Source organism: Copidosoma floridanum, unplaced genomic scaffold (genome assembly GCF_036245765.1).
Source record: "Copidosoma floridanum isolate Cflo_tuat_1 unplaced genomic scaffold, Cflo_Japanese_pri ptg000021l, whole genome shotgun sequence".
Lineage (NCBI taxonomy): Eukaryota > Metazoa > Arthropoda > Insecta > Hymenoptera > Encyrtidae > Copidosoma > Copidosoma floridanum.
In genome coordinates this window covers 29,232,461-29,244,981 of record NW_028321898.1, presented here as the reverse complement: position 1 = coordinate 29,244,981, position 12,521 = coordinate 29,232,461, and the positions used below count along the sequence as shown (strand labels likewise).

The 12,521-nt window shown below is 44.9% G+C and overlaps 1 protein-coding gene across 1 annotated transcript; it reads right to left on the bottom strand.

The window, feature by feature from the left end:
- Positions 1 to 80: 80 nt before the first annotated feature.
- Positions 81 to 1,689, bottom strand: LOC106647218 (uncharacterized). Its single transcript, XM_089594847.1, has 5 exons — positions 1,455 to 1,689; positions 1,090 to 1,380; positions 595 to 1,002; positions 338 to 507; positions 81 to 263 (listed from the first exon to the last, which is right to left on the bottom strand). Exons 1-5 carry the CDS (start codon positions 1,687 to 1,689, stop codon positions 81 to 83), a joined length of 1,287 nt encoding a protein of 428 aa, XP_089450973.1.
- Between the last annotated feature and the right edge of the window lie 10,832 nt (positions 1,690 to 12,521).

The window sequence follows — 12,521 nt, the reverse complement described above, 5'->3', positions numbered from 1 at the left end:
AGAGAGAGAGAGAGAGAGAGAGAGAGATGTGTGTACGATTGGTAAGCTCATCATCAGGATTGGATGTCTCTCTCCTCTGATCACCACTCGGCCGCGTTTTCATTGCTGTCCTCCCTCTCGTGGAGCACCAGCTCGTGCAGCCTCTGGCTCGTTTGCTCGTGATTGTGCTTCCGCCACTTGATCCGCCTGTTCTGAAACCACACCTTCACCTGAGCCTCCGTCAGCCGAAGTGCGTGCGCCAAGTACAACCGCTCCGGACCCACCTGCCGATACCGAACGAGTATTAAAAATCAATTTTTTAAAATTTAATTTAATATTTTTTTTTTTTTTTCCTCACCATGTACTGCTGCCGCGTAAACTCGTCCTCGAGCCGTTCCAGCTGCTCGGCCGTGAAAATAGTGCGCACCCGTTTGAGCTTACCACCGGCCCTGCCACCCCCGTCCACGCCGCTGCTCCCGTTCGAACAACCAGAGCTCGCGGTCAGACACTTGGCCGTACCCTCTGACCCTACACACGTGGTAAAAAATAATATAAAACATTTCCTTTTTTTTTAACTCATCACCGGACATCGTGGAGAGTCACATCGAGACGTACCCGGTTGTTGTTGTTGTTGTTGTTGCTGCTGCTTCTTGTACGGGTGGTAGCGCTGATGGTGGTGCTTGTCCCTCTGCGCGCCAACAGCACGTAGCCCGAGTATGGCGTCTATTGTAAACGACTTTGGCTGCTGCTGGTGGTCATGATGATGGTGCTGTTGCTGCTGGTGCCCGTAGCCGACCTGCTGCTGCATCTGCGTGATCTGGGTGATGGCGAGGTGATGGTGTTGGACCACGGGTGGTGGCGGATGGGCAGCCGTGGCAGGCTGTTGGACGTGCATTTGAGGAAAACGGGAGTCCGGTGCCGTTGACGCCTGGAACAGCGAGTGGGCATGCCTCAGCCGGTCAAGGGCCATCGGCTGTGCCATCGCCTTGAACTGACGGTGCTCCTCCGACGCCGACGCCTCGCCTGTATACACCCATACACATTCGACAACGTTAAACACAAGAGTTGGTTTGTTCATACAAACATATGGAGGAGAGGAAAGCGAGAGACCGTGACTCGGTGCGGCTCTCAGCCTGTCGAGGGCCATCCTCGAGGCGAAACCGAATCCATCCTTGGCGCGCTCGAGCGGCAGCCCGAAGCTGCTCTTGATGATCTCCAGGTCTCTACCTCCTCCGCTGCTCGTCCGCTCGAGGGCCGCGTGCAGGCTCTTTTGCCGCATCTCTCGGATCTCCCGGCAAAAGCTGTACATCGCCTCCTTCTGGCCAGCATCGCTCGGCCGGTGGTCCTTGCTCGCCCGGTACACGCTCGCCGGCTCCTCGGCGCTCGAGGACTCGCTGTACACTGCGCCAATCCATTTCGATACATCACGTATCGCACGTACAAGTGCAGAGGTTGGTACATATGCGTGTACTTACCGTCGTTGCGGTTGATGGCGTAGTCCTTGGGTTTGTCGAGGGCAATGGGCATGTCCTGCCCGTCGGCGAACCTCGGGCGCGCGACTGTCGGCTCGTCCTCGGCTCTCGCGGGCCCCTCGACCCTTCTCCGGTAGGGCTGGAAGCTGCTCGCCAGTCCAGCCTCGGAGTGACAGCTGCTCGAGCTCTCGCCGCTCTCCGACAGGTCCTCCGTTGCCGTCGGATCGCTCGGCTCCATCCTCTCTCTCTCTACACCGTACACCGAAACTTTGTATCTTTGCTCTTCGCGGGGTCGGTTAGCCAGTTACGACGCGCACTTTGGGCTTTCGCATTGTCCGCGGTGTGTGTCCTATCGATTGCGGATCTCGATCGTCCACCGATCGCGGTCCCCTCGATCACAAATCACAGTTTTTCAAAGCAAATGGGCGCGAAAATTACTCGACGAGCATCGGCAAACCGTACGCTATACCTGGAGACAACGGTCGTTCAAGTCGGCAGAGTCACTTGGTCCACAGAGTAGATAAACGTGCGTCACGTGTGAAGGGTGGATTGAAATAAACAATAAGAAAAAATGGAAAAAAATCCTTGTCGCTCATCTCTCGGCATCCCGATGTCGAGGGAAGGACCAGTAAGCGCGCACTGTGCCGTGGATCCAGGCACTGCAGCCCGCGCTCTCTCAAATCTTCATCCCAAAGGGTGAGTTAGAGAGAGGAAGGGTTGGGTGGGTGGGGGGGGGTAGCGGCGGCTCATACAGTGGCCGCGAATAATGATGTCAAACGCCACCACCGCGGTCGCTTCCGCCCGCTAATAATCCCCCCGGACCAATAATGCCCTCATCTTCCACCCTGTATGACCGTATACGTACATACTCTTTCTCTCTCTCCCCCTCCCCTGAATGTTACCACAGCCCGCCCCCTTGCCCCTGCTCGTTTTGTCATTCCCTCCCCTTGCGTGTGTGTATGCTGCCTTGTTTCGTGACAGTCAGATATTTTTCCTCGCGACAGCCGATGGGCTGTTTATTTTTTTCCTATTCCTTCCTCGCTACATCGGAGTAAGTATAATGATTTTTTTTTTTTTTTTTATTGGCGACGGAACTGAAACTGTCACTTTTTTCTTCGTTTCTGTCGCATTTGCGAGGGGGGTATTTTTTATTTTCACGAGCTAAGTAAACTGGGTGATTTTCGATAAAAATAATCTCAAACAAACCAGGAGGTGGAACAAAAAAAATGGCTCGTCTTTGGGGACCCAAAATTTGCGTATACCATCAAAAACGAACTCTCCCCCCGGTCAAACATTCCCGGGAAGGCTCATTAGTCCTTCGAAATCGAAATCATTACACGCCGTACAGGTGTATGTATGTGGACAAAAGGTACGCACGATAGCTGACGGTCATCGTTACGGTATGGACTGACCCCCCTTGCGGGCCACATGAGCGTTGGTATAATGGACCGGAGAGGCCGGCCGGTCAATATTTTTTTGCTACGCCCCACCTCCCTCTGCTCTTAGGCAGCCTCGACGCTGATTCGCCAAAGGGACGCGACGCCATCGACGACTTATCCCCCCCCTCCCTCTCCTCTGCTCAGTTGGCCCCGGGACACGCCTCCTCTTGTGTGTCCTACACCACACGGCTACGTGATTGTAAAGCTCAGTCGTTACAACGGTAGGGCTTATTTTGGCAAGTCCGTTATAATATCCTCCCCCTCCGACCCTCTTTTTCTCATTTGCGAGTTGGCCTCTGGGTTTTTCATCATTTGGAATTTTTTTTTTTTTTTTTTCACCTAATTTATCCCCAGGGATCTTTTACCCTTCCTCGAGTGAAAATTAAAAAAAAAAGATATTTTCCAATTTTCATTGTACCGTATGTTTTCACGCATTTACAAATACATTGTTACGCATTATGTACATCATAACTCCGCACAACGAAAAGTAAAAAAAAAAAAAAATCCATGTGTCGCCCCGTTCATTGACTCGTACTCCTTTTTACCGAAAAAACGAAGAAAATCACAATGTCGCCCCGTACATTGACTCGCACTACTTTTTACCGAAAAAAAAACGAAGAAAATCACAATGTCGCCCCGTACATTGACTCAAACTACTTTTTACCGAAAAAAACGAAGAAAATCACAATGTCGCCCCGTACATTGACTCGCACTACTTTTTACCGAAAAAAACGAAGAAAATCACAATGTCGCCCCGTACATTGACTCAAACTACTTTTTACCGAAAAAAAACGAAGAAAATCACAATGTCGCCCCGTACATTGACTCGCACTACTTTTTACCGAAAAAAAACGAAGAAAATCACAATATCGCCCTGCACATTGACTCGCACTACTTTTTACCGAAAAAAACGAAGAAAATCACAATGTCGCCCCGTACATTGACTCAAACTACTTTTTACCGAAAAAAACGAAGAAAATCACAATGTCGCCCCGTACATTGACTCGCACTACTTTTTACCGAAAAAAAACGAAGAAAATCACAATGTCGCCCCGTACATTGACTCAAACTACTTTTTACCGAAAAAAAACGAAGAAAATCACAATGTCGCCCCGTACATTGACTCAAACTACTGCGTACCAAAAAACAGCAATTTGTCATAAAGCACACCGAATCCGCCACCAAAATCGTCTCAAGCAATCAAATCATTCGTTTTTCACAATACAAGGCGCATTACACGACATCGTCATCCGATTTCCTGCCTCAAAGCTGCAGCGGAACCAAGTCTTCTTCACCCCTACCAAAGACGCCGAAAGATGGGAGGGAAAAAAAAAGATCAAAGGAAAAATAGACTCGGCGATGCCATAACGAACACCCATACGCTGTGTATAAGCTATATATACGTATACATATATAGCAGTTATCTCGTTCCAATTAAATAACCTTGTCGTTAGTTGGCACCTAATTACCGAGGGAGCGGGGAAATAGAGCCTCGCAGCTCCGTAAGGATGATGTCGTTTTCCAGTCTGTCGGAGAACCGCTTGGAATTCCCCTCTCTCGTTCTCGCGCGCTTGCACAACCCTTTCGTCTCGATTGAGCACGTAATTTTCGCAGAATTTTTTTCTCTCTCTCTCTCTCTCTGTCGTAACGATAAAACGCGACTGACAAGCTCTGTCCGATGTACAACATGTTTCAATCTTCGCTAGGATGATCACAGCCTATACACACACGTCACTCGCTAAAAATGTATGTATAAATGTAATAAAAATCAATAGAAATTGGTTATTGTTATGTATTCGCAAAAATATATATATTTGCAAATGCGACAAAGGAGCGTCGCGGTCCTGCAAATAATCCGAATGGCAGGCTTTTGTGTGTACACGCACCGAAAGCTCATTATCACAACCAAGAACCTGCCTTGTTTAAGCCACGATATATATATACATATATGTATATATACATGTACACAATTAAGTGTACTTAACACGATGAGGCACGTACAGGTATACATATACACGAAGACGACAAGCCAAAATGAACGATTAAATCGGCGTATTACAGTACAAGGGGATATTATATCCACGAGAAGGATCCGAAGCGATGTCGTGACAGGGGGGGGGATGATGAGAGAAGGAGGCTGGGGGGAGGATGTATACATGTACATGCGGGGGTGCACGATGCCGAGCGTTTGATACGTCCGCATACCAATTTGGCTACGCTCGACGAGACGATGCACGCGCTTATACGTGTCCCTGCGTATATCTAATCTAACGCTAATCGATTATCCTGGCCCGTGCACCCACCGGCCGCGAGAGAGACTTGCCTTTCATTTAATGACATAACCGATGCCCAAAATGTCTGTTCATATATTTATACTGCACCCGTGTATTTAATATCAAAGCACTCGCGTGCACATAATGTGTTTATTGCCCTCAAAGTGTATAAGTATATATACTTTGTACGGCTTTGATGTTTCGATCGTTGCTATATTATTGTTATTATGACGTGTACGTGCATTATTGTAGCTGTTGTTGTAAGGTAGCGCATTAAGCATCCATATATACGATATAATACTGTATAATATTGACTTGGATCGCGCGTACGTATATACATTGGAATTTGTTCACATGGAACGATGGGGCCATTGTTTTACACATGTTGCACAATATATTTTGATGAAATTTCTCGTGGGTGCATAAATATGCGTCAATTATACATTAATCATCTCTATGTGAATAAAGTTAGCTTGTCGTATACAGATCAAAGTGAAATATACCTGTAATTTATAAAACAGGTACACATACGCGTACGGAGAAGGCTGTATACACCTGTCCAATTTATTCAAAGAGTGCGTGGGTCTGCGTAGACGTGATCTCGGGATCTGATCAAAGTGCAAATGCGTAACCACCCCACACGTATAAATATACACGCACATATATGTATTTGCTTGCGATAACTGATGTTTGGCTGATACATATAGGTGTATGATGTAATACATATATGTATACAGCACACGTGAAAGGGTTACACCATTAGTCTCCAACTGATGCGTACGTCATCTATATGCACGTTGGTATAATCCGATTGACGGAGCCGTCCTGATAAACATCGCCATCGCGTGAGCAGCTAATTGTCGGACCTTTAAGGTACCATCGACGTAAAATCGTATCCGGATGGAACGAAATGTTTTAAATTTAAATATAATTATACACACGAGAGTGTGTACATTGATGGAAAATTAATTGTTAATTTTAATAATTTGTGCCATTTTTCAATGAACGTTACAAAGACTTTTGTAGATGCGTTCGATATTGATGTAATAATACAAGATACGATATTAGTGAGTACATATATGGTTGTAAAATTAACGCGGACCGAGGGACGTCAGTTTCGCAAAAAGTCAGGCTAATATTAATATCTGCGCACAAAAACCTCAACAGAGACGCGAGAAGGAAACCGAGCAATTGACGTCTTTGTTCTCAGCGGAAGCGGGAGCATTTTTATACAAAATGAACAATTACATATATACGTTTCAGCCTCTTCGCACGTGCACTCGTGGGCCTACGGCAGAAGCTGCTCGTGTGTGGCTTATGAAGGTATTTTTTAATTAATTTCTCGAAAAAACGCTCCGCTCTCGCTCCGTTCTCCGCTACAAACGCCAAAAAGCTCGTTCTCTTTGGCTTTGGTTGAATATTTAATTAAAAATTTTTTTTCGAATCCGCTCGCTCGTTTTTTTTTTCTTTCTTGTCGATGCCACGAATTAACTGTTTAATTGTATTGGCAAAAAAATAAGCCGTGGGTAGAAACAAAAAAAAAAGGGAAAAATGTAAACGACGAGCCAAAGTGAAAGTACATTTTCAGCCGTACAACGTCGGGTGAGGTCCTCCAGGAGGGAGAGTCTATCGAGGGGCTCTACACGGGGCCAAAGGGGCAGCATTAAAGACACGCAGACGCACGGCGAGGGAGTACGTACACACATACACACCTATACACACGCACCTCGATAAAAAGCCGAAACGAAAATTCCAGCTCAAGTCAATAACGGCGCGCCTCGTGTACCTACCTACCCACCCCCGTCCTTCTTCTGCGTGGCCCATAACCATACATCTATCTATATGTATATATACGTGCGGTACCCGAAAAGTAAGGAAAGTATGGCAGCGACAAAGAAAGGCCTCTCTCTTTGGAAACACGGTAGGTATAATATTATGTACGCGCATAAAAGAGAGTCGCGAAATTAAGGGACATAATGAACGAGCCAAATAATATAAGCATCTGCACCTTTCGACTTGTCTCTCTCCCCATGACGCGTGCGGTGTATACTTATAATACAGAACATGCACCGAGATAGACGAGCCGGTGGCTGCTCTCCAGAGTCACTTTATAGAGCTACGGACGCATTAGGGGTGCGCGTGTACGTATATACACACATATATATGTTTCGCAGGGGTGGGGGAGGGGGCGAAGAACGCAAGGAGCGCTTTGTCGTCGGTCGCTAATCCGTCTAATCTGCTCCAAATGAAATACTTGCGATTCTTCGGTACGATCTTCGATACGGGACAGACCCAGGGGGTGCGTGTAACAGTACAAGCGTATATATACATGTACGGTTGGTAGGCAGGAGGGGGAGGGGGGAGGCGTACACCTTGTACGCGCCACTTATTTGTGTTGTCGCTGGGATTTACGAGATGCGTGGAAAGGTTGGGCGGGGAGGGGAGAGGCTACAGGGGTTGACGTTTGTTTTGCCGCGTATATACGTCACGCGAGCGCCGTTTTATTGGATATCTGCTGCGCTCTCTGTTGGTTGAATTGGCTCTGGATAGTTGGGCCGGATGATGGATCGAAAGTGCTCTCTTTTTTTTCTCTCTAGGGGTAGGAGAGCTGTCGTATAATGAGGGGGTTGGGGAAGACTCGTTGTATTAATGTTGTGTTGTCGGGGTATTAGGGTTATCATATTATATGGCTGGTGTTTTTTTTTTTTTTTTTTTTTTTTTTTTATATACATACGCTCTTCTTGTGGTTCGAGTGGATTTTTTTTTTCTTTCGGGCAGGGGTCCCTGGTGCGGGTTACGGGGTGGTTATTGTTTACGAGGCGGTTGAAGCGTGAAATTTCTCGTTTGTCACGGGACGCTTGTGTTCGTGCGTCGAATCGGTGAATTTTTAACGTGCAGGGAAGATGATCATCGACTACGTTGTTCAGCAGCAACAAAAAAGTTGCACCACCGACAGTATGAAATATTTAATCGACATGACGTCCCGACACCTCAGTCAAAGAAAGTGGTAACTCGAAGGCACCTTTTTTTTCTTTTTCAATTTTGTAGCATTATTTCAACGAAGAATTAGCTGAACGAGCAATTACATTTGACATACAAAAAATGATTAAAACATACGTTGCAAATTGAATCGTTTATCCCTGTGATTGGAGGAATAACCGAATGTTCATTTTTTTTTTCCTCATAAAACAAAACAGACAGTGCTGCCAGTAAAAAAATTGAAGGAAAAAAAAAATAATTTAATCCTAGTTGCAGCTTTTTTAAAGGCAATTTTAAGTTGGCGCTTTCTTTGATGTCGGTATGTTGATTAAATTTTGTTCTGTTACAAAGCTATAAAGTGTATTAAAATTTCTTGTAAAAATACTGCGTTTACGTACCGTAATAACGATAAAAAAAAATCATCAGGTTGTGAATACACATTGCATTGAAAAATTGTTCGGTCTGATCAAAGTAATTAAAAGTCGTGGCAAAAAAGAAAAAAAAAGAAAAAACGAGCTTGGAAACACATTGATGCGAAAGCTACTGGCATTTCATTTTTCCGTATAAAATGGTGGAAGAGTCGTCGAGAGGAGGGAGCGATATCAGAATCATACGTATCATATACGTGTACATGTACACACAGAAGGAGAGAGAGAGAGAGAGAGAGAATACGTTGTCAGGGAGGCCAGAACAGGAAGAGAAGGGCATCGGTGTAGAGGCCAGAGGGTATAGGTACGCATGCCCGTGGATGTTGTGCGGCCGAGCCGAGATTTCCTCTCTCGTTCTCTCGCGCGGCTTTTCTCCCCCTCTTTTCCGGAGTTATAACGTCAATAATCCCTCCGCGGGGGAATAAAAATTCCCCCGGCAAATTGGCTGGATTGTCCGTCCTCTCTCGCTCCGCTCGTTTAACTGGAAAAACGTAATTAGAATATCGCGTGCCCACCTACACGTACATCTACAAAAACAAAAACAAAAAACAACTCGTTGGCGGACATATTTTCATTATTCGGGAACGAAAGAGATGTGCCATTTTATAACGAGAATAAAAAATGTTTTCCTCCTAGCTGAAGCGATTTTTTGAAATAACAACAATTGTGTAATGTAATTGCTTATAAAGCGCACTTTGTACATACGAATGATGTCTAGTGCAGATGGAGAGAGGGAGAGAGCCAGGGGGTAGAAATTTGAAATTGAGCTCCGGTAAGAAAATAAGGCGCGCAAAACGAGATCCGCTAATAACATCAACGATCCCGGGCGCTTGAAATTCCGCGGAAATTTTTATGAAACCGTCGACCTTGGATGCCGCGTATCCCTCCTCAGCTCCCATCGTTGCTCCCGTAATTCGTGTTTGAAACATTACAAATTAGAAATCAAAGGTCTTTGTGCGGCGCGATTAAAAAAAAACATTTATATTTATTTATTTGTTTATTTATAAGCACTTTTACACTTCATTAAGGTAACACAGTTATATACCCGAGTGAGGTATAGGTCGCAAATATACGCAAATAAGTATTTGTCAATTAGAGATGAATGACAATTATAAACTGATATTATAATGATGATGTATACAATGTATCCCGAGGGTGGGAGTCATTTTCTCTTTGGTTTGGGTTACCGTACACCCTATATTTTTGTGCTTACAACGACCACCCACAGGAAGTATTAAGCAAAAAAAAAATTTTTTTTTTTTTGCAAATTCATTTCATTTTTTTATTTTGATCCATCCCTCTGGTACATCATACACTTATTGTGCACACCTACGCAGAAATACAGGTATAAAAACATGTACAAGTATAGTATAAGCACCACCAACAATCCACCAGGATATGTACCACTACAGCCGTAAGCATTGAAATAATAAGCGGCGTAAGTGCCTATATTGCGAGAGAAAATTGCGGAATATACGGCGATTGTACAATAAGGTACACGAAACGTAATTCGTCGTTTTGCCGGAGCGTTGAATTGGACAGGCGACTAATTGCCCGACCCGAGAAAGGGACAGAGCGGGCCTTTTATTATCCCCGAGTGTGCCGCTACCTGCTGATTCTTCTTCTTATTATCACATTTTACTTCTCGTGCGAGCTCGCAGCAGAGGAATGCAGGACCGGGACTTTAGCCCTCTCCAACCCCCTTGGCTCATTCAAATGGTGTATGGCACTTTCTACGGCTTTTTGCTTTGTTTCTATTGTATAATATAAAATACATGTACACTTGAGGTTTGGATTATTTCCGCCCGCGTTGGTGTTATTTCACTTCACGTATACAACGCGATGCCAGCCATACAGTAAATATTTTAGCATATTATTACGTAACGGTGAATACTTAATCAAATCTGGGCTCCCTCGGACCTTCGTTAACGTTAGCACCGAAGAGAAACTATATCGCCTTATTCACGGAGCGAAAAGAACGTAGCCGCGTGAAATTCGAGAAGCTTGTTAATCACGAAAAAATAATAAATGAGCTAATAAAAGGGGGGGGGGGGTGGTGCTGTTTCATGATAAAAAAATTAGAGCCACTTTGAGGATGGAGAAAAAAGCAAATTCTCAAAAGAAACAAAAAAAGGACGCGATCATGAGTGTGTGTATACGTGAGCGCGGAATGAAGAGGAATAGAAGAAGAGCATCACGGAGCGCGTAGGAGGGAATTGAGACGTTTCCGGGGTGGAGCCGGGCTCGCCCCGGGGATTAAGCGGCCCGACAGCGAATCATAATCGCTCGCGCGTCCTCCTCCCTTCGTTCCTACGTGTATACGTACAAGCTTCCCCTCCTCCCTGCCGTTGCAGGTACAGTTATACTCCGCGAGCTTCCGGCCCGAGCTTCATACTGACCGGGTATGTATCATACACTGCCGCATTATAATATCCGCTCGCACCATTATTGGTTAAAAAACTTTTTTTTCTGTTTTTTTTTTTTCTTTTTTTTTTTTTCAATCATCGCCATAGTTTTTCCAACAAATAATTCCACGAGGGTTGTTTGAAGGAAAACAGAAAGAAGCTCGTTTCGGTACTGCGTCATTCTTAATTATATCCCTTAATTACCGCTTGTCAATTTCTCGCGCGTAATTACGCACAAGTGTGCTATAGTTGGCTCAGATGAACCGCGGTTTTATTTTTTAATCATTGAAGTTCGGATGCAGTTAATAGATTGATTATATTTTTGTTACTGCTGTACGACTCGTTTTTTATATATATATTTTTTTCTTCGACATTAAAACGTTTTAAAACGAACGAAGTAGTACGACTCGAAAATAGTCAGACGCCGGTGCGAACATTAAGTACTGATTGAGGTGCCTATCAGTGCGATAATCACATCAGCGTGGTGGAGCTTTGTAATTTTTGTTAATTACCCGCACGGGAATTGCATACATATATATTATACACGCAAGTATAAACAAATAAATCTAAGCTCTAGCCCGCAGTTTTTACATTAGTTTCGGCTGTACGAATCGTTTGAAATTCACGAAAGAAAAATATAACTACCTATTCATAACGGCATACATGTGGATTACCCAAAATCGCGGTACAGCATCCTTTTGCACCCTACCACAAAAGCTCCAAATCTCAAGCTCGAGGCAGCGCCGAGCCGCTCAGGTATGTCGTACAGCACACACGTACAGCCAATACAAGCAGAGGGATAGGTAAAGAGCGGCTCTCGAGAGGGCTGATGCGTATACAAATATTCCCTCATTGAGGCCACAAAAGCTCCCGACGCACGGCAATATAATAAGCACACATTGTATCATACACGAATTTGTTTCGCGGTGGAAAAATATAAAGCTCATCTTTTCTGGTGGTCGGGCGTACAACATTGATTTTTCAGCACAAGATGAGAGTCGACTCTCCTCTTTTACTCGAGAACGGGGCGATTCTCCCTCTCCCATTTTGTTGTCAAAGCCTTTATTATGCGCGTATATATACATCGCGGGAAGAGAATTATGGGGGTGGAGCGCAGTAGCGGGTGGCGGCCGTGGATGATATAGTGATAATTAGAAAAGTTACTTAAGGTGTATGTTAGCTCGGCGGACGTGCGCGTAAATTTTAACAATTTTTTTTTTTTTTTTCCTTTCCCTTCCGAGGAATGAGATTTTTGTCTTCTTTGGGATACTGGGTAAGCTATTTTTAAGACAACATTTGGGAGAAAACATGAATATGGATTGTTAGACGAGACATCTCACTCGCGTAAATCTCGCTAACGGCGGTGAAAACCCAATTAGTGTGGCTACACTCGTATGCGCGCGTCCAAAAGAAAAAGAGACCGCATCGTCCATCGCGTCGGAGCAAAGATGAGAAAAACAAAAAAAATCACGCGTACTTAAATTTTCATCCAGTTACGGCGCATCGATTTGACGTTAAAAAGAGAAGAGGAGAAACTACAACAAGG

Coding starts and splice junctions, on each gene's coding strand:
- LOC106647218 (XM_089594847.1), bottom strand. CDS start 1,689: ATGGAGCCGAGCGATCCGACGGCAACGGAGGACCTGTCGGAGAGCGGC. Junction 1,003..1,089: donor GAGAGCCGCACCGAGTCACG/GTCTCTCGCTTT, acceptor GGGTGTATACAG/GCGAGGCGTCGGCGTCGGAG. Junction 264..337: donor TTACGCGGCAGCAGTACATG/GTGAGGAAAAAA, acceptor CGGTATCGGCAG/GTGGGTCCGGAGCGGTTGTA.